The sequence below is a fragment of the Bos taurus genome, chromosome 11 (genome assembly GCF_002263795.3).
Source record: "Bos taurus isolate L1 Dominette 01449 registration number 42190680 breed Hereford chromosome 11, ARS-UCD2.0, whole genome shotgun sequence".
In the NCBI taxonomy this organism is placed as follows: domain Eukaryota; kingdom Metazoa; phylum Chordata; class Mammalia; order Artiodactyla; family Bovidae; genus Bos; species Bos taurus.
The window spans coordinates 49,945,114-49,967,542 of NC_037338.1; the positions used below are offsets into that span (position 1 = coordinate 49,945,114).

At 40.6% G+C, this 22,429-nt stretch overlaps 1 protein-coding gene across 1 annotated transcript in view; it reads right to left on the minus strand.

The window, feature by feature from the left end:
• KCMF1 (potassium channel modulatory factor 1) overlaps positions 1-22,429 on the minus strand; it is a 77,454-nt gene that overhangs the window by 3,836 nt on the left and 51,189 nt on the right. Inside the window, exons 3-6 of the mRNA NM_001076275.1 lie at positions 21,766-21,905; positions 6,653-6,754; positions 3,210-3,384; positions 939-1,221 (exon numbers count right to left, since the gene is read on the minus strand). Of these exons, the coding sequence (NP_001069743.1) occupies positions 939-1,221; positions 3,210-3,384; positions 6,653-6,754; positions 21,766-21,905 (700 nt within the window). The remainder of the gene's footprint in view (positions 1-938; positions 1,222-3,209; positions 3,385-6,652; positions 6,755-21,765; positions 21,906-22,429) is intronic.

The following is a 22,429-nucleotide window of genomic DNA, read 5'->3' on the forward strand; positions in this document are numbered from 1 at the left end:
TTAGAACCAGGCTCATTATCTGCTGACCCTGTGTCTACTCATCACTGCTCTTTCTAAAATTCTTTTATTTTTAAAAGTCACATAAAATGCCCATGAGGTCTCGGCAGAGGAACATATTCAGTTGCTAATGGTAGCTTTCAGAACAAATATGAACTCTATTCCATCCAGCAGAGCCATTAACTGTGTATTCTAAGTATTTTTTACACTGTGCTAAACCATTTTTTAAAAGTTACTTTTGTATATGCTAACCACAAACATTTAAATTTCACTTCTTCAGAAATTCTCAGAAGAAAACCACCACACTATAAAATCTTCTCTTGTACTTTGGGATATTTCAGAGCAGACTGAAACTGGCTATAAAAAGAAAGCAATGTTAATTATGACAGTAACTATACCTAATATGTCCCATATATGTAATGATACTGTGTTTACGTTTTATGGGCAATGTGGGAAAGGAAATTCCCATCAGATGATGAGATACTGTTAGAACAAGGTTATCAGCATTCATAGTTGATCTAAGTGAAAGGTGCTCAGTTGTGTCTGACTCTTTGCGACCACACGGACTGTAAAGCCTGCCAGGCTCCTCTGTCCATGGAATTCTTCATGCAAGAATACTGGAGTGGGTTGCCATTTCCTTTTCCAGGGGATCTTCCCAACCCAGGAACCAAACCAGGGTCTCCTGCACTGCAGACGGATTCTTTACCTGGGCTATCACCATTAGTGCTACCTGGGAAGCCCAGTTTATCTAAAGTAAACAATTCTTTTTCTTATTTTTGAGGCAATACTGAATACAGATTTTGATTAGATTTCTGTGAGTTTTAAAGGTCTGAGCAAAGGTCGAGGCTTTAAGAACACACATAAGGACAAAAGAGCAAAGGTCATCTCACACTGCAGTGTTAACAAAATACTTCTCCAAGTCACATTAATGAATGAACTACCTTGTTAAAAGAAACTGGGAGTTCTGGATCGTTTGCTGACTGCTTTCTGTGTTAGCTGTGTTGGTTGTTGCTGTGGATTGCGTGATTGTAGTGGTAACACTGCTTGTGTTAGTGCGCCGGGTTGCGTTGCGTGCGGTCTCCAGTTGTTGCCGTGCCGCCTGGGCATGCTGCCGTTCGAGCTGCAGCTGCATCTGCAATTGTTGCAACTGAGAAGCGGAAGGGCCAGAGGAGTTCAGCTGTCCTCCTGCAGAACGTCTCACTCCCGATAACTGAGATAAAAGCTCTGTCAGAGGAAATGAAGACATTAATGTCCACTGCAGTAGGAGGAAAACAAAATGCTACCATCATCCTTTTACCAGACGAATATTCAAAGCCATCATCAACGGGAAGGTAACCTGGGGCAACATACAGTCTCAGCTTGGAGCTTACTACCTTTTAGGATGCCCTCTGGAGGTGGGAGTTGCATGAGGGAAATGTAAACATACGTATGACTATTAGTTCACATATAATTCTAAGTGAAACACAGCAAATTGGTTTTTCAGTTGTTTGCATCATGGGTTGATTTAGTTATACTTTCTCTCGGTATTTAGTATTTAAGGAGTTAAATCCACTGGTCCAAGCATAATATAAACCTCAATATGCCCTCCATGAAAGCAGGGATCAAGTCTACTGCTCATGGCTTTCCTGGTTCTTAGAACAGTGCCTGACACATAGCAGGCACTCCAACACTGATGTAATGACTGAATGCCTCTCAGAATTAAATCCAAAGGAGAGATCGGCATCATTTCTCACTGTGCTCGCTCTGCCTTCTTTCTCTCGAACTTTTTGGGACTGCTCTCTGAGTCGCAGGGCACTGCTGCAGTGATGACCGCTGAAGCTGACTGGCTCTCAACCGCATAGCCTGTTTTATTTTGACTCCTGTTTGCACAAGGCTGTGCTCACTGGGAGCCTCTCAGCTAAGGGAGGTGCAGCACCTGCCTTCTCCCAATGGCTTGTGTGGAGCTGATGGCTGCCTTTTGGACATTCTCAGGCTGGCAAAGCTTTTCATCATTAAAACTCAATTCCAGGGCAGGTTTCTGCCTTACTGCTCACTGTTGTTTAATCTCTGAGGTTCTTAACACCGTTTTTTCATACAGTCCATCACTAATATAATTTTCACTGACAGAAAAAAACTGAATACAGAAAATGTCTCATTTTTGAATTTTGCCCCCAGAAATCACTTAATGTTTAGAGCCTGCTACCAAAGACAGCAGGTAAATATATTCCTTTTGGATGAAGCAGTGTTTTTTAAAATCCCCCAAACTCAAGTTTTTCTGGGGCTTCTTGTACATCCAAATGCCCAAAGCACATTTGGGATTAGATTTTACACTGAATATCTCATAATTTAAAGAAGATTCTATGAGTAACACTGTTCCTACTTTTGGTGACAGATTTACATTCGGCACGTTTCAGGTACAAATTCCACTGTGTGCACACATTTTGGTCTTGCACAGGCTCCTGGACTCTTAATGCCTGGCTATGTCTTTCAGGGTCTCAGGCTACAACAACTTCTGACATTTTGACTGTCAAACTTTGTGCTCTGCTGCTGGTTGTCCAGGTGGGCCATGCATTAGATCCAGGTACAAATTACCTGTTCAAATGATTTTTTTTAAGTAAGACTTTCCCAAGCTATTAGAATATAAATGTTTCATAACAATATAATTCTCAAATTAAGACAAGTACAAAACATTCCTACTTGACTTCATTCCATGAGAAGAGCTTATTTCTTTAGTCTTGTCAATTAGTTTTCTTATCTGTGTGCTTATGAAGGAGGTTGAACCACAGAATTCTGGAGGTCTTTCAACTCTGAAATCTTCTATGATTTTCTTGGGTTTCATTGGAGGTCACAAATAGAACAGAGACATTCCTTATCATTTTAAACCTCTAAGTACTTAAAGAAATGCCAGAATAATATGAACTACTTTACGTGGTCTACTCGACTTTAAAAATATTTTTATTTTTTTGCTATGTGGCTTGTAGGATCTTAGTTTCCTGACCAGGGATCGAATCTGGGCCCTCAGAAGTGAGAGTACCAAATCCTAACCACTGGACCACCAGGGAATTCTCTACATGGTCTACTTTAAACATATCTTACACTTGTAGAATTTCAGGGAATTTTGTCAAGGAATACAGGAGGGTGATGAGAGACTGAGAATATAAATCCTACTCCCCAAATTTAAAGGAAGCCCCCCATCCCCGGCCATTTCCTTTAAGGATGTGAAACTAACTTACCAGCTATAGGATCCATGGCTTCCCTATTGCTTGGAGAATATGAACTCTGAGAAGAAGAAAGTCCACCAGTAGAACTGCTAGTAAAGTGCATGTTTGATCTGCGCGCACGAGGACCTCCTAACCCCCGGCCAGGGTGAAACATTCTACGTACATGTCGGACACCGCTCGACTCATCATAACTCCAAGGTTAAGAAAAGGACTCGGGTATTTCATAGTAACAATAAAATACATATATAAAAGAAGTCACTCGAGCCCTTCCAAGATAAGCATGCAGATTTCCCAAATTGTACGCATTTTAAAACAGCACATTTAGGAATACAAATGGCACAACTATGTCTATAAAGGCTATTAACTCTAAAAATGAACACTGGAATATAAAGCAATGTATGTGTATACTGTGTGTCTATATTGTATATGTATGTGTGTTTTCAAAGAGAAAAAAAAGTTTCTCCAGACGGGAAGAAGTTTCTTCCTAGGTTCCAACTACAAGGGCCAGAATTAATATCCCCTGACAAGGTGAAAGGTGCCACCTGGTCAGATACCCAAAGGGGACTATTCCCTTACCCACATACGTTCTTATCACAGTAACCACAAATAACAACCATCAGCTTTTATATCTGGTGAGAGCTGTGCTAATATACAGGCTAATCAAATCTCAGTGACCATCTGTAACGAGAAAGGAATAGTGCAAATAATTTAAATTCAGGACTCAAAGATTCCCTTCAGCTATCGGTTTTAATCTGTCAATGTGTGTGTGTGTGTGTGCGTTTTTCCAATACTGCTGTCAAGCAGAAAACCAGATTTGAATTTCTTGTGTTAAGTGGACACACAGAGAGTTAACAGCACATTTAACAAGAAGTCAAACCATCTTACACACATGTGTGTGAGTTAAACTGAACAAAGTCCCGAGGAGCAAACAGCAGCCAAAACTCGTGAGGACAACACTGTGTCTCGACACAGGCAAGTGTGAGTGTACAAGGAGGAGGGAGAGAGGGGGCTGGGGGAGCCACATGTTACAGCAGAAGAGATTTTCTTTTGAAGCTGTCAATATATAGGAAAAGAATTCTAAAAAAGAGGGGCTATATGTGTAACTGATTTACTTTGTTATTCAGCAGAAACTAACACAACATTGTAAATCAACTACACACCAATTAAAAAAAAAAATTCCCCAAACACAAACAAAAAAAGCAGCCAACAGAACAGCTACACAAGGCAGGCTAACTTTTGTGCTGGATTCCCAGTTCAGGAGTCATGTGGGGACAGGGTGGGCAGCCATAATGCACACTCTTTCATGGTATTCATGACATAGGCTTGGGCTCTACAGAAAGTGATGTTATGATCATCACACTTTATTTGTAAAAGTATAAAAAGTACACTTTAGGGATTTCCGTGGTGGTCCAGTGGTTAAGAATCTGCCTTGGAGTGCAGGGGACACAGGTTCGATATCTGGTTGGGGAACTAAGATTCCACATGCCTCAGGACAACTAAGCCCACACTGCAACTACTGAGCCCAACACAACCGGAGTCTCCTGTATTGCAGGCAGATTCTTTTCCAATATCAGGGAAGTCCTGCCAAATAAATAAAGAATTAAAAAAAATAAAAAGTACACTTTAGGAAGAGTTCTACCAAAGTGGGGAAAAAAAAAAAAAAGCCTGGTTACAAAGAGGCTTAGAAACAAGTCACTCTCTCATGTCAAACAAAATTATCACATAGTGGCACTTGAAGAACTTGACAAATTAGTTGTATTTCCAGGAAAACTGCTATGCCAACATTTTACTTTCTAGAATTTAAAAATAATAGTTGCTAGTAATCTAAAATGCAGCATTTGACTTCTCTTATTCTCATTTTTACATAATTTATTTTTTCTTGGTAATGAAAGACTCATACACATCTACAAAAGATGGTTGTGGATGACATGGGACATTCTACTGAATGGATGCTGATTTCACTAGAGGTCCTTGAACCTGCTGGAGAAGTGCAGGATAATGGCATGGTTTTTTAAAATTTTTTGCCTAGCTACTCCACGAAGATGGAGTGAAGAATAGATCAAGTTGTAACTCTTTTGGGTATTGTTATAGAATTCTTTTATACAAAATGCGAAGTAACTAACAGGCTAAAAGTATTCTTGGCCCATTTGGATTTTCATGTAAGCACTGCTTTCTTCATTTTGCTTTCAGTGTCCCCTGCACTTAGCAGAGAGGAAGAGTGGGCTCCTCTGTTCATTCAGTACTTGCCCCAGACTGGCTCAGACCAGGCTGATCTTCTCATTTCTCAGGAAGGTTCCATAGCTTTATCTTTCCATTAGTTTCCACTTGAAAGTGAAAGTGTTAGTCATTCAGTCATGTCCAATTCTCTACCACCTCATGGACTGCAGCCTGCCAGGCTCCTCTGTTGAGATTCTCCAGGCAAGAATACTGGAGTGGGCTGCCATTTCCCTCCTCCAAGGGATCTTCCTGATCCAGGGATGGAACCCCGGTCTCCTGCATTGCAGGCAGATTCTTTACCGTCTGAGCCACCAGGGAAGCTTTCCATTAGTTTCCACTTATCTTCCCCCAAACTCTAAAGGGTCAAATTTCTAATAAGAAAATTATGTTCTGTGATCAAGGGCTGAGAGCTGAAGGACAGGAACACCAAGTCTAAGGTTGTCTTATGATTGCCAGGAGGCAAGCAAAGGTATCAGAATGGAGTCTGGCAGAAAGAAAGGCTGTGATTAGCTCTTGATTGCTTTAGACTGCAATGAACACTAAAACCTTCCCAAGAGCACACAGCCCTAATAGGTGATAATTTTAGAAAGACAATTCATAACTTGAAACCAGAAGCACTGAGTCTACAAATAAATGTACTCTGGTGGGCCAGTAATCTCTTGCAGAGTATAGAGAATACTGTCAGGAACCATCATGAGACTGGCTTGGGAGGAGAAGCAGAAATCAAAGCGGGAAAGAAATTTAGAACTGGATCTGACCTTATGCTGCCCTACTCAGATGGGCAGGAAGCCCCACGGGGCACACCTGCCCACCACCCAGCCTATAAGAGACTATGGCAACAGAGAATACAGATGGCGAGCAAGTGTATCATCCACACAGTTAATGAACTAACTAGATTTTAATTTGGATTAGCATTTTCCACTTTTGTATGAAAACACCCTCCTGAAGACTTGTAACCTGGTCAAATTGTCTTAAAAAAATAATAAACCTGATGGCAAAGAACTGAAGATAATGAGCAAGTGCATTTCACTTACTGACCACTTTTCATGTAATGGTCACAGCGTGGAAAAAGAGAAGTAAGAAATCGCACCTCAACGCCGTATCACTTTTAGGAAAATGTCAAATCAACTAAGATAATTTGGAGGTTAGTTTTGTCCCTGGGAATACTGCCCTTAAAAGTCATCACAATGACAGATGTTGCAAACAACTTTTTCCCTTGTTGCATCTCAAAAGGATATTAAATCTCTAGGGGCTCTGTGTTCAAGTGTAAGATGAGCTGCAAAGTCATCCGTGACATGATTAGGATCGCCTCCAGGTAACGCTGCACATATTGGACAAATCTGAAATGAAAGCAGAGAAAGCAGATTTACTTATCGATGAACATTGATCAGGTATCTTTCTGGATGAATATTTTATTGTAATTTTTACCCTGACCAGGTTTTAACCAGGCAAAAATACAGCAGATCCTGAACTAGTGTACAGCGTGGAGGCTGAACAAGAGCCACAGGCCTGAATGTGGTGACTTTCCACTGAAGCAGACCATTTGTCGGGGTCAGACAGACAATTCTAAACACACAGGTCAAATTGGAGCTCTGGCAAATTCGTCTGCATGGTCTAGCAAACTATTTTCCATAAAAAAGTTTTTCAGTGTGCCATTTAGTGCACGTTCATGTCTAAGTCCCAACTGACTGGTAAACGCTGAGACATAATCTTCCCTAAAGTAACCTAGACTCGAGGGATAATCACCAAACAAGACAGCACAGCTCTTATTAAAAATGCAACTGCACAAACTTAAACACTCTGAATGAGGTACAGTAAGACAGACAATGACAACTGATAATATGCAAATATGCTCTATTAATTCTGAATGGGACTTCTAAGAGGGGAAAGGGGGTAAAGATAATTTTTAGAACTTTATTTCCCAGAGGGATGGGAGGCAGGACAAAAGCTTGTGGTCAGAGCAGAGGAGGCTTGAGAGGTTGGGAGTGTAGTTTCTGAAACAGCAGTTTCAACAGAGATGGTGAAATAGGAGGCAGAAGGAAAGGACAGAAAGAATGTGGAACTTTCAGGGTTGAAGCCCTTACTTTTTCAGAAATCCAACTGGACAGATGATGGCCTAAAAGTGGAAGCCAAGCCCTGAAGTATGAACTTCAATCTCAAAGAACAGAGCCAAGAAGGAAGGTCTGAGCTAAGGAGCACAACCAAAGGGAGCCCCAGGACCTGGACGGTGGAAGGTTTTGGCCTGTGCCCCTCTAGGGACAGGGGAGCTGAGGGCAGGATACAAGATTCAACCTTGCCATTGTATATGTCATATGCCTAAGTACTTTCACTGGGAGTAAAACCAGGCACCTGACTGACCTTACTGTAGGCTCACTGCTTACAGAGGCAAAGGAGAGGAGATGGCAGGAGAAAGGTGAGACCTGAAAAGACAGTAGTAGGATATGGGGGAAGACAAACTAGTCTGATTCCTAGAGCCTGAGTGAACACAAATCCCTGTCTCTAATGACTAGAAATCGGAAGTCCTGGAGACCACTGTGATCCAGTTCCTCCTAAAGTGCAAACAGTCAGCTGTCCTGATGATCTGCCTCAGGACTCTGAGAAACAGCCTCAAGAAGACTTAAAGATGCTCAAGAAAAAAACACTGAAGCACGGACGTGTGCAAAAGAACAAGAGAGGTCACGATGGGATGTACCTCTGAGGCAAAGGAGAGAAAGAAGCAGACAGACACGCTTATGCTTTTTCCAGAAGATGCCAGAAAGATGGTCGTTTTTTCTGTGTCAGAGAGAAAAGCAACTGGATCTGTTTATGTTTATAGATAATCAACTCTCTCCTTACCAGAAAGTTGGCTTTTACTGTGTAGCTTCCTGTGCTGTGTGACACTGTGGGGTAGAGTCTGATATACTTATTTTACTTTTCACATGTTTCTGCCTTGTCTATAGATTGTAAACTCTGAGAAATGCAGGACAGTGTGATTTCTTTCTTTGTGGGAACTGTGACCAGATTTGTTAAAAGCAAAAAGATCGACATGGTTTAGACAAGCAAAAACAATCTCCAGTTGCAAGTATAAGATTTTTATCCAAACAGAAAACAAAGGAAGGCATCTTCCTTCTAAGGTACTTCCCTTTAGATTGGTCTTTGGATAAAATCTACGCATAACCTGAACTGCACAAAGAAGACAGCTACAGAAGTTGCAGTCCTCTGATGATGAAAGTAAATGGACTGAGCTGAGAAAAGTCTCCTTGAGAACATGCATTCCTGGAAGGAAGACAGAATAGGGAAGCACAGATACCAAACATACTAGGAATGTCCTAGTAAGACTGATAATCTCCTGCAAACTAGAAAAGCACCCTTGAGTTAGAGATGTAAAACATAAAGAAAAATCAAGATCCTTCTATATACTACTGTCTGTGAATTTCAGTTCTGTGACTTCGAATCTTTTAGATTTTACTATAGGGGTAAGGCAGGATGAAGGTATACAGACCGCTCCATCTAGAGAGCAATAAAACAGAAACAAATACTTCCTAGTAATCTGGGGTAAAGAAGCACTGGGGTGGAAGGGCCACCTAGCTCGGCAGCTGGCACAGGAGAATCAGGAGACTAGATGAGAACCAAATGGAACATGGTGCCACCCCTGGGTCACACGAAGTTAACTCAAATGAGGACCTGGAAAGGAAAATGAAGTGTTGATGGGACCAGAGGCCACCTTGCAAGTTTTTAGATTTTATGCTGAGCAAGTGAACTCATGTTTCAGGAGAAAAACTTTGGTAACTCAAGGTTGTACTTTCTGAGACAATGCAGGGAACAAGAGGAAGAGGGAAAAACAAGAGTGAAGTGGGGCAGGAGGAACAGAGATGAGGTGAGAATGGAAAGAGGCAGATGCCACAGTGCACCCAGGGGCACGAATGCAGCATATCTCTGAGTGCATCTTTACTTCCCCAAGACAGCACCTAATATTTTTTACAAGACAGGCAAAATTCACACAAAAGATAAACTACTGACCCTAAAATTATGAGTCTGTCAACGCTGATATTTATCATATTTCTACTGCCACATGATACAAAAGTACCTATCATTAGGACAAGAAAAGTCCATTAATTTACATTAACTGAAAATTATGACAATTAACACTGTAAATCAACTATACTTTAATAAAATACAATTTTTTAAAAATCACAACAATTTGCTGACATTAAGGCTGACTGAATTGGCCTAAGTGTTTCCTAAACTTGGCTAAGGATATCATTCACCTGGAGCATTTGTTAAAAATAGAGTTTCCTAGACCCCTGCCTAGAAAGTGATTCTAGGTTTGAGAATCTGTATTTTGAGAAGGATCCCAGTTAGTTTACAGTTAGAAAGCTTGGTAAACACTGCTTAAATATACAATGGTATTGCAAAATAATACTTTACCCTGTTGTGTGAAACACCAAATGTTGTCCCCTGCTACCCGCCCACCTCCTTATTCACAGATGTCCTTGATATTCTCAGTCTTTGCTTTCCCTCGAGTATTTCCCCTCTGCTTCATCCTGCCACTGAGAGTCACTATCAGTCCTGCTTTTTATCTGCAGCACCTGTGGGAGCCTTTACCAATGTGCTGAGGTAAGACTCCAGCCAAAAACGTAACAGAGTTTCCATTTTTCCATATGGTCCCAGTGCATGATGGCCAGCGAGCAACCAGTCAGTGCAGATCCTTAATATGGGTGGTCACCTGTGTGACCAGTGTCTAGAACACACCTCCTGAAGTCATTAGGTAAAATGCTATAAGTCACTACTGAACTTACAAAACCTTTTTCCCTATGACAGGTTATGTGCATAAAAAAAATATAAAATCAGCTTGTTTTTAAGCCAGCCCCCACTACAATTAGCAACCAGTCTAAATCAAGTTTGGATTTCCCCCAGCCTCTTTCTTGAATTGGAACACCCCCTCCAGATGGTGTTCTCTGTCTGGCTCTGTTCAGTGCTTTAAAACAAGAGAGGAAGAGTTAAGTTCCTAAGATGTGGTGAGTTCTCTTCCTCTCTCCCTCCCCTTTTTTGGATAGACTTCACAATATGTTTTTTTGCCGGTTTTGTTTCCTGCTACAGAAAAATGCATTAAAAAAAACTGCTTATGATCCAGCATAAAACCTGGAACCTAGACTGCAGCATTAGAGAAATTGGTCTTTCACTAAATCACTCAGCACCTGCTGAGGAGCCAGGTTGCTTCTTCACCAGCAGGACGATCCACTTTGATGCACCATCTTCCCAGACCCCTTGACTCTGCCCTTCATCTCAGATCCTGGGACACCATCCTTCTTCTCAACAGCAAATGCCTTAAGTGAAATAACCACCTTGGCAATCAGCACTTCTTGACTAGGTTTCTGGATCAAAAGCTTGATTTCTTTGTCTGTTCTAATTTTAGATCCATGAGAAACATTTCCCTTTTGAGAATACAGGTTCAAAGGCTGTGATTTCCCTACCTCATCTTCTACTATTACTTTCTGATGACACTGGATGTCTGAGGCATCATTTCTCTGATGACTATGCTCCTGTAACAGGGAGCAAACGCTTCGAGGTAAATTCTACCCTTTCTGGATTCATGCTCATCTATATAATCATTATGTTTAAGTTCATCATGTTTCAAAAGAACTACAGAATCACTCAAAGCCTACTACCCTTCCCTTCCCAACTGAGAGCTGAGATGGCCTGAGGATGGAAAAAGGCCATTCCTGGGTACTGGGGCAAGCACTCCTACTCACTGTCCACCAGACCAGGTGGACAAACACTCTGGTTTTAAAGGTTCTCCACTATCTGGCCCCATTTGGCGCATTTGATTTTGTTTCCCACCCCAGTCCGCAACAATCGATGACTTTCTATCCTCTCCACCTACCATGTTCTTTCTATCACTGAATCCTGGTTCATGCCTCTTCCCTCCGAGTAATGCCATTCCTTCCCATTCTGTCCACTTTTTGAAATAACACCCATTCTCAAGGGCTACCTCAATTCACAAAATCCTGACTCCTTTTGGCATTTTTCTCCAGTTGTGTCAGAAAAGCCAGTTTGCTTTTTAGACATGCCGTAAGGTGCATGTGGGTAGAGGTCCTGTTTTAAGTTTACTACGCTGACAGACTTCCCTGGTGGCTCAGACGGTAAAGCGTCTGCCTACAATGCAGGAGACCCGGGTTTGATCCCTGGGTCAGGAAGATCTCCTGGAGAAGGAAATGACAACCCACTCCAATATTCTCGCCTGGAAAATCCCTTGGACAGAGGAGCCGCTTAGGCTGCAATGCATGGAGTTGCAAAGAATCAGACACGACTGAGCAACTTCATTTTCACTTTCATGCTGACAGCCATCATGCTTTATATTCCCAGAATCTGATGACTTCAAAAAGCGTTACTTCACATGACGTATTAGAAGCAATGTTCCTGGTTAATGCTTGGAGAGACACACTGAGAACATACAAGGACATACAGGGTCTTAAGTACGACCAACAAATGCTTCCCTGTCCAAGCTGTCCTTAATAACCGACCCAGGCATGACCTAGAACAGCCTTTCTTCTAACATTATCCGTCTGGGGGCAAAGAAGTGGAGTAAATACTGTGTTCTATCGGTTTCCTCAATTAGAGCTAACAACTCAGTTAATTTTTGCTCAGGCACCCCCACTTTTTCTTACACAAGGCCCTCTGCAGCCCCTACTCCACGTTTCCCTGTCAACTCCTTTTCCATTCTTCATTCCTTTACTACAGCTGTGAGTCAACTTATGAAGTTAATCATGGTTGAAAAGATCACAATACCCTTGTCCCTGAGGATTGACAAGTTCTAAAGCAAAATCAAAGTGCAGTGAAGAAGCTGTCTGTTGCCATAACTCTACTGTCTGCAGAAAAGCTCTGCTTATTTCTTCTTTATGTGAATGTGCTTTTTCCTTCCAGTAATCAGACAAGAAGAACACATAATTCTCCTGTGTTAATACTACACTAACTTTCTAGCATAAGGTTACTTAGGCCTTCCCAAGCTAGCTTTGAAATCAAAGTTCACTTCATGAAAAAAACAAAAAACAAAGTTCACCACTTGATGTGTTCTGCCAACTTATATGCTTATCATGCTCTCAGTTCCAAACCAGGTGTCTAAAGGACATTTACAAAAACAGCCTCTTTTAAAAGTTGGTGTGGGTCTTCCATTTTTTAAACAAAAAATGTCATAAATTCAAATAAAACATTTAAGTAAAGCCTTATGTGTGTCATTTAAGATAGGGGCAACTCTTGAAGTGCAATAAGCACACTTCTTTCTGTGCTGCTCTTTTCAACTGGGTCCTAATTTCCATTAAGTTAAAGGACTTATGCTGTCAAGTCCAGATAAGCAGGTAAAGTTGAAGTTCTGACAGGTTATATTTGTTATACTGTATAGTTTTGCTACATGGATTAACTACTTATGTATTTACTGAGTAAATATTTAGGTACAATTTATGTCTGGGGCTTCCCAGGTGGTGATAGTGGTAAAGAATTCATCTGCCAATGCAGGAGATATAAGAGACAGAGGTTTGATCCCTGGGCTGGGAAGATCCCCTGGAGAAGAGCATGACAATCCACTCCAGTATTTTTGCCTGGAGAATCCCCATGGACACAGGAGCCTGGCAGGCTACAGCCCATGGGATCGCAAAGAGTCAGACACGACTAAGCAGTTGAGCAGCACGTCTGGGACACAATTCGTGTCTTCCTTTTTAAGGGGCTCTTAAATTCACCTCTAGAAATAACCTAGGCTTATTCTGTAAAGCAGATTTTCTGGTCATCTGCAGTACAATGGGGGTGTTTCTGGTTTTGTTTTTATTTATTTGATTGTGCAGGATCTTCACTGTTCTGTGCAGGATCTTCACTGATACATGTGGGATTTAGTTTCCCAACCAGGAATTGAACTCTGGTTCCCTCACTGGGAGCACAGAGTCTTAACCACTGGACCACCAGGGAAGTCAGTGGGGGTGTTTTTAACGAAGTTTCTTTTACTGAAAAGTGATGATCCTCGAGAAGCTGTTAGAATTTAAAACCATGACACACAAAACCCCTTACATGCATTACATTTTAATCCTCATACAAAAAGCCAGAATTGACATTCTACTGAGTTAACAACTGCTAAGGCTAACTGATAACTCCAGGGTTTTGGCTTTCTTGCCAACTTAAAAGTAGTTTATCTGATCAAACCTGCATATATAATGAAAATAAGACCGAAGGGTGAAGTTTTGCTTTGAGAAGATTCAAAAAGTAGAAAATCTGTGCTACATGGGCAATAACCCTCTGGGCCCTTCTCTAGAAGCATCTAGCTTGTAGCTACATGCACCTTAGCCATCTGTCCAACACAGATACAGGGTCTTTCAAGAGCTGAGGGAGCACACTGTTTAACTCAATCATAATCTCACTTCCTATTGTTGCACTGGAACACTCAAATTAACTCATAATTAAGTATGAGCTACTTCGTACTGAATTTATTTTTCTCCTCAGTTCTATTTTCCCATTTTAATGCTTGGGTTGGGACTGTTGCCTGCTTCCAAAGAGCAGCATTTAGAATGTTAGGGAGTTGTTGTTAAACATAAAAATTCCTGTTTTCCTTTACATTTTTATCTATGGTTTAAAAGTACTAAATAATTAAAGTTTTGGTTTCAAACATGTTTCCTGACATAAATTTAAATCCAATGTGTATACTGATGTGTTGGGAACTCATAAAACTTGAAAAAACATCAATTTAGCCATAATGAAAAATAATTCCAAAGTGGTCAGAGCAGTCCCATTTCTTTATCCTGTTCACAGGTCACCCTGAATGTGAGCAATTATGCCCATGAACACTTAGAGAAAAAAAACCCCAATGTAAGCTTGACTGTTGCTTCCTCGGTGTCAGTGATAAAGAATTCACCTGCCTATACAGGAGACTTGAGTTTGATCCCTGGGTTGGGAAGATCCCTGGAGAAGGAAATGGCAACCCACTCAGGTACTCTTGCCTCGAAAATTCCTGGAGAGAGGAACCTGATGGGCTACAGTCCACGGGGTCGCAGAGTCGGACATGACTTAGCAACTGAACAACACAAAGCTTTACTGTTTTCATCCATCCTTCACCTGCAGGCTTAGAGAAAGAAAAGGAAAGAGGCATCTTGTGTTGTTAAGTGGTGTTGGAAAGTACCTTCGAGCCATAGGGGGACAGGTACAGGGAAGGCTGCACCCAAAGCCAGAGACAATTTTAGTGAAAACTCACAAATGACTCTACCTAAGTTAGTTAGGGATTATACTGCTTATAATGAGTTTAAACTAGAGTCTGACAATGACAGAAGCTCTGTGGGCTCCTCTTCTCCAGAGCTTAATGATGTCAATAAGGCTGAGTCTGGTAGGATTTCCTGGAAAAAAACCACCTCAGCTGTGAATACCAAGATTGGCATCTTAAAGTAATTTTCTTAACCAGTTTTCTTTTTTTTTTAACCTGAGGAGCACAATGGGAAAAGAAGGGGTACCAGGAGAAGAAGAGACAAAGTGGAAAAGGGCTTAAGAAACTTCCAAGTTACCTTACAATTTGCCAACAGCTGTCAGGGGGCTCCCATCTTTAATTATACCACACTTTCTACACATTTTTATGCATGCTTTCCGAAAAGAAGCTCCATTACTAGGCACTACCTTGAAGTTAGCTGTCTGGACACTGAACTAGACAAACCAGGGTTTCACAGGACAAAGAAGAAATCAAATCAGTGGCCAAAGGAAAAAAACTCAAAACTAATGTCTCTACGTGCACTGCTCTCTTCCCAGCACTCCCCTTCATACTGGGTGCTTCTCCCATTCTGCAAACAGCCTACTCATCTCCCCTATGGGAGTTTATTTCAACACAGAGGAAGGTACAGAGCAAAAAAAACCTACCCACAGTAACCACATATTCTGAAATACTAGGCACAACACTTTCTTGGAAAAGCTATCATCATCTGATTCTCACAATATTTTAAAAGACTGCCCTTCTGGTTTTCACATCACCTAAAGGAACTAATTTCTCATAGAAACATCTTTTAAAATACCATGACACCCATATAAATAGAATTATCCTCGAACAACCTAGAATCCCCAACGCACCTCCTATCATTTCCTTCCCTGCTATCAATATCAACTCAAAAATCTACTGGGAAACCAATGGCTATATCACCATTTGTTGTTGTTCAGTCACTCAGTTGTGTCTGACTCTGCGACCCATGGATGGCAGCACATCAGGCTTCCAGTCCTTCACCATCTCCTGGAGCTTGCTCAAACTCATGTCCATTGAGTCAGTGATTCCATCCAACCATCTGGTCCTCTGTCGTCCCCTTCTCCTCCCGCCTTCAATCTTTCCCAACATCCTGGTCTTTTCTAATGAGTCAGTTCTTCACATCAGGTGGCCAAAGTATTGGATTTTCAGCTTCAGCATCAGTCCTTTCAATGAATATTCAGGGTTGATTTCCTTTAGGATTAACTGGTTTGATCTCCTTGCAGTCCAAGGGACTCTCAAGAGTCTCCTCCACAGTCCAAAAGCATCAATTCTTCGACGTTCAGTCTTCTTTATGGTCCAACCTTTACCTCCATACATGACTACTGGAAAAACCATAGTCTTGACTAGATCGACCTTTGTTGGCAAAGTAATGTCTCTGCTTTTTAATATGCTGTCTAGGTTGACCATAGCTTTTCTTCCAAGGAGCAAGTATCTTTTAATTTCATGGCTACAGTCACCATCTGCAGTGATTTTGGAACCCAAGAAAATAGTCTGACACTGTTTCCACTATTTGCCCATTTATTTGCCATGAAGTGATGGGACCAGATGCCATGATCTTCGTTTTTGAATGTTCGTTTTTGAATGTCGAGTTTTAAGCCAGCCTTTTCACTCTCCTCTTTCACTTTCATCAAGAGGCTCTTCAGTTCCTCTTTGCTTTTGCCATAAGGTTGCTGTCATCTGCATATCTGATGTTATTGGTATTTCTCCTGGCAATCTTGATTCCACCTTGTGCCTCAACCAGCCTAGCATTTCACATGATATACTTTGCATATAAGTTAAATAAATAAGTAGGGTGACAATATATAGCCTTGATGTACTCCTTTTCGAACAACCAGTCCATTGTTCCATGACTGGTTCTAACAGTTGCAAGATCTGCATACACGTTTCTCAGGAGGCAGGTAAGGTGGTCTGGTATTCCTGTCTCTTGAAGAACTGTCCATAGTTTATTGTGATCCACACAGTCAAAGGCTTTAGCGTAGTCAATGAAGCAGAACTATATGTTTTTCTGGAATTCTCTTGCTTTTTCGATGATCCAACAGATGCTGGCAATTTGATTTCTGGTTCCTCTGCCTTTTCTAAATCCAGCTTGAACATCTAGGAGTTTGTGGTTCAGCTAGCTGCTGAAGCCTAGCTTGCAAAATTTTAAGCAGTACTTTGCTAGCATGTGAGATGAGTGCAATTGTGTGGTAGTTTGAACAGTCTTTGGCATTGCCCGTCTTTAGGACTGGAATGAAAATTAACCTTTCCGAGTCCTGTGGCCACTGCTGAGCAGTTTTCCAAATTTTTTGCTTTGAGAAGTCCATGAACAGTATGAAAAGGCAAAAAGATACCACCCTTAATAACCGAGAATATTACTACTGTCTGATTTTAAACAAGTAAATGTGCTCAAAATAACTATTATTAAAAACGTGCAGTTAGCCAAATACTAGAGATAGAAAAAAGTGATTTATAAAATAGAAAGTGTTCTGCATCAAAGGGAATGAAAAGCACAAATGGTAAAAGTACCAAATACCAGTCTTCTGTAACCTGTCTAAGTGCAGCTGAGCAGCAGCAAGATAGCTGCCTGCAGCAGAGGTATTTTTCAAGTCCTATGTTAATTCAATAAAATACCATGGTTAGTTCACAGAAAAGCAGACTACACAAGCAGTAACAGTTTAAAAACAGCCTATTTTTAAAACAAAGTGTATTTGGCTTTTAAATGCTTATTTTTCTTGATTACCTGCTTATAAGAGTAAATAGTCAATTATAATATTTAAGAAAATGTACAAGATTGTATCAGCAGGTTTGTAAAAATTATGGCTTACATCACTATTACTGCTCCTAATAAGGAAATACCTGTGTTGGGAAGTTACCAGCTCTATATGTCTACATATTAAAATGGTCTTTCAATGAAATGCTACATTGATGGTCAAAATTTAAAAGTCCCATATACAACTAAAAAATATGTAACTTCTCATAGCCCTGATGTATAAACCATATCTGTCACATTATTTCGGTTTGCAGTTTATTTCATCTAATATTAGGAATCAAATGCATCTAACTGTTTATACACAAAATGCCACAATGATGAGGGTAATTTCTATTCTGTGCTCTATGATTCCTTTTAATTGACATTCAATTGTCTAAATATTAAATAAATTATCAGCTAAAACAGATTATTCTGACTCACTAAAAAAAGGTTTAAAAGACCTTTTACGTCATCATGTTTCTCCAAAAGAATAAAATTGTCTAAAGTCTGATTATGGAGAATTTCTAAAATCATTCTTTTTCCTTGACTTTTATTTTATTGTTTAATCAAACTGGTATAAATGGAACACAATACAACCATGCTATTATTACAAAAACATCTAGGTCTTTACTAAAATGGGAGGGGCTGAATCACCTGCATGGATGAAAGAGGACCTCAAAGCAGGAGACTGCCCTATGCTCCTTTCTGGAGATGAAGAAAACAAAGAGTAAACCAAATGAAAATCAGAAAGTGAAAAGCTTGCAGCAGGGAATACTAGAGAACTGATGTGGCTATGAACAGCGCAATACACTGCAACACAGATTTCTAGAAGTGAGAAGAAAACTTTGGTGAACCCAAAAGTGCTTTTACCTTTTAAAATGTAACATTCTTAACATAAAATTGCAAGAATTTATTAAATAAAGAACTGAAATATTAATTATATATCATTAATCAGAGGTAAAGGTACTTTTCACTTAAAAAACAACAATAAAAATTCCTGAAGGCTTTCTGATAAGCTGCAGTGCCAGTCAGCAAATGTGAGACTTAAGAAATTACCAGGAATCACGCTTAACGTTTTTATGTTCCAGGCTTTCCTACCACGTTTCTTGCACACTCCATGGCCACCTCCTCAGCAGATTCTTCATGTTTGCACTCCCATTTCACCTCCAGGGCTCACTTCTACTACCAGCTGATAGATTTTGATAACTACGTACTACTTCCGTTCCTACTTCTTCCCACAACCAAAAACTAGTTAGTTGTCCCAATCTACCTGATTTCATAACTATGAGGGGTTTTAAGAACTTGCCCTTAACTTCAAAAATCACACTGTTTATCAGATTTGGTGTTTATAAAAAGACTCTTGAGATTATACCCAATCCGCTTGAAAAATTTTAATCAGCTTCACTATGCATTCTACGTCGTGTTGTTTTTCATGATATCTAGTTTTGAAGAAGCCTCCATATCCTCACATCAAAAGCTCAAGTAATTGGAAATTAACCTTAAGAAGGGAGGGGAATCTTAGGTGAGGGCCTTAGAGTCCCAAGTTGAAAAAAATGAGGCAAAAATACAGATGACTACAAAGCTATTAACCTTCCATAGACTTTCGTATTAGCTGTGCCAGGCAGTAATGAACACTCACTAATGATGACAGTAACATTTACAGTGATATACCCTCCTGCCCCTAAAAGTTCCAAAGGGAGGATGGTTAGAGGAGTGAGGTCCCAGGGGACGGTACAAGCTGGTGGTGCAGAGGATCGGTGCAGTAAATGCACGGGCAAAGAAGGACAGCACTTTGAGCATGTAGAAAGAAAAATATGAGCAGGAATAGAAAAGGAGATACAGTTATTATGTGACTCTTAATCCCTTACCTACCAGAATGACATGAGTCACTACTGAACTCCAGAATTCAAAAATGTCTGTTTACCATGACTTGGCAAAACAGAGGAAGGGAGGGTGTTGAGAGGGGACATATAGTAAAATCAGGTGGATATTTACATGTAACTGTAACACATCAGAGCTCATAACATGCTTCACATATATACCTAGAGGCATTCAAAATACTTAACTGGCATGTTATCAGCAGTGATCCTTAAGCACAGACCCCTGGCAGTATGCCACATGTGGTACACCTGCTGAACGCAGCCCTGGATCTGGGACATGACCTACTTGGTTCAAAGAATCAAGCATGCTCGTACCAAAGATTCTTGTCTGCTTGTTACTTTTCACTTTGAAATGTCTGGTATTCTATGAATGGGAACAGAGGTAGATGCAGGGTTCATGCAGACTAAGAGCTGATGAGGAGGGAGAAATCCTTAGAGTATTCCACAAATACGAATATGAAAAAGTAGTATGGCCACTGCCTTGAGCTATGTTCCCAAAGTTGGGGAACTAAAGCAAGGCATATAATTGAATACAACTTATGAGAGACAGAGCACAAAACCTATGTGTAGATGGTATTTAATTTTCAAACTACGTGTATCAGCCAGGTACAAAGGACTATAAATAAATTGTATTTACTTTCTGGAAAAATAAAGGCAAAGCTGCTGGTGGTTAATTCTCATTTTTAAAAATGAACAATTTTTCATTCATAGAGAGGACTTGAATTTTCACTGGACTCTCCAATTTTAGATATGGAAAATGGACACATTGTCCTGTCCCAGTGGGGTGATGAAAGTACAGTACAATACTAGGGTCTATTGGCTAAGACAATGATTTTAAGAATGCCTGGTTTACAACTGGGAAACTCTGCCTTATTATGATAAATAAATATTCAAATACAAGAGAATTTAAACCAAAGAGAAATTATTCCAACTTTTCCGTGTAACCAGGGTAGACACACAGTCAAATCATCATTCTTCCCATTGTTATCTAGGACTGTTCCAGAAGGAAGCAAAATCACCTTTGCAGAATAAAAAGAACAAATTAAGTCAAATGTGACAATAGTGTTCTGAGGTTCCGCAATGTGTAGATGAGAGCACTTATGAGCTGTTAGGAAAATTTGATTTGAGAACTACATAATGGAAATTTACGAACTGTTTGGACTATAAACCTTATAACAACTTTAACATCAAATTAACAGTGTACGTGGCAATAAGAGTGAACCTCACAGCTGTAACAGCAGGGCTGTAGCAGAGATGGGATACGACAGCAGCTAAGTAGGGACTCTACAACCCAGAGGGGCTCTGGCTGAGCTCAAACATCAGGTTCCGCCTTTAAGTTTCACTTAATTTGTTCTGAGTACGTTCAGGGGTTTCTGCACTGAAGCAGGGTGCAGCTGTTTATGCCCAAGCTCTCCAAGTCCCATCCCATACGCCCAGCTCTCCTGGCTTACTCTACTGGTACCAATGGGAAATGAGGGAAGTGGACTCTTTGGGGGTGACACATCATTTCTTGAAGTTGGAAATATGCTGACTCAGATGTTAGGTAAAATATCTACAATGTTTTCAAGGCAAGACTCGGTGTGTTATTCTGAGTCCCTGGCCACTGGCAAAGATCAAAGTAGGAGGAACTTCTAGGGGCTCAAAGCTTTGACCTAAGAAACAAGAGATATGGTCTAATGAAAACCAAGTAAGGTCAATGATATATTACAGTGAGATGTAACAGTGGATTACTACTTAATATGTGACTAAAGATTTTAAAATTTTCTTATGAATGTTTCCTTACAGAAGAGAAATCAACCAGGTAGCAAGAATACTATAAAAAGCCATGTGCTGGGCTTCCCTGGTGACTCAGTGGTAAAGAATCCACCTGCCAATGCAGGAGACACGGGTTTGATCCCTGGACTGGGAAATCCCACATGCCATGGAGCAACTAAGCCCATGCTCTACAACTACTGGCCCTGTGCTCTAGAGCCCAGGAGGTGCCAACTATTAGGCTCACGCATTGCAACTACTGAAGCCTGCGAGCCCTCAAGGCCATGCTCCACAACAAGAGAAGCCACTGCACTGAGGAGTCCAAGGACCCCAACTAGAGAGTAGCCCCTGCTCGCTGCAACCAGAGAAAGGCTCGTGCAGCCACAGAGACACAGCACAGCCATAGATAAATAAGTAAATTTTTTTAAAAAAGAGAGAGAGATGTGTGTTTCAAGTCAGGGTTTTTTAAGCCTTTTCACCAAGCATCTACTAAAGGCTCCTGAATTTGGTTAAGATGCCACACTGTGCTTTTAGCAGCAACAGGGAAAGAAAGGCTAGTGGGGACAAGAAGGGGGCACTATCTTGTACACATGCAGCTTCCCAGGATGTGTAAAAGTTGCTGTTAAGAGATAATTTTAACAATTATCATGCAAACAGTAACAGTACACTTAGCAGGAGGCAGAACATAGTGACAGAGCTCTATCTTTGTGTTAGAAACAATGTACTTTACCGGACGATTTAGACTGTTTCACTTACCACTTCTGTTGATGTTTCTGCGTGTTCAGAAGTAACATGTTCTTGAAGAGATGTCTCCGTATAGCCCATTTTTCCACAATAGGGACAAGTAAAAGACTGTGGCTGCTCTACGGAGAAAGCTTCCCCACCATAGTATAAATCTGAAAAACAGAGCAGAACTGCATTGAGAAATAATTACCAATTTTTAAAAAATACAGAAAAATGTAGCTCAGTCATATCTGACACTTTTGCAACCCCAATGACTGTAGCCCACCAGGCTCCTTTGCCCATGGGATTCTCCCTGGGTTCAATCCCTGAGTCAGGAAGATCCCCTGGAAATGGAAAGCAACCCACTCCAATATTCTTGCCTGAAAAATCCCATGAACAGAGAAGCCTGACAGGCTACAGTCCATGGGGTCGCAAAGAGTCAGAGATGACGACCACATATACCTATTTTTTTAGTATATCACTTCATTACAAACATCTCATTATTTAACATGAAACAAATACCTAATTTAAGAGGACAGGATCATTTCTGTGAGAAGAGAAAATGAAAGAAAGCGTTTATTACATGACACATTTCTTCATTCTTTGGGAGATTTCGACTACCTTAAAAATACTTAAACCCATTATGTATATATTGATCATTTGTTATATGTACAAGACTTGCCAGGTGAATTTGGGG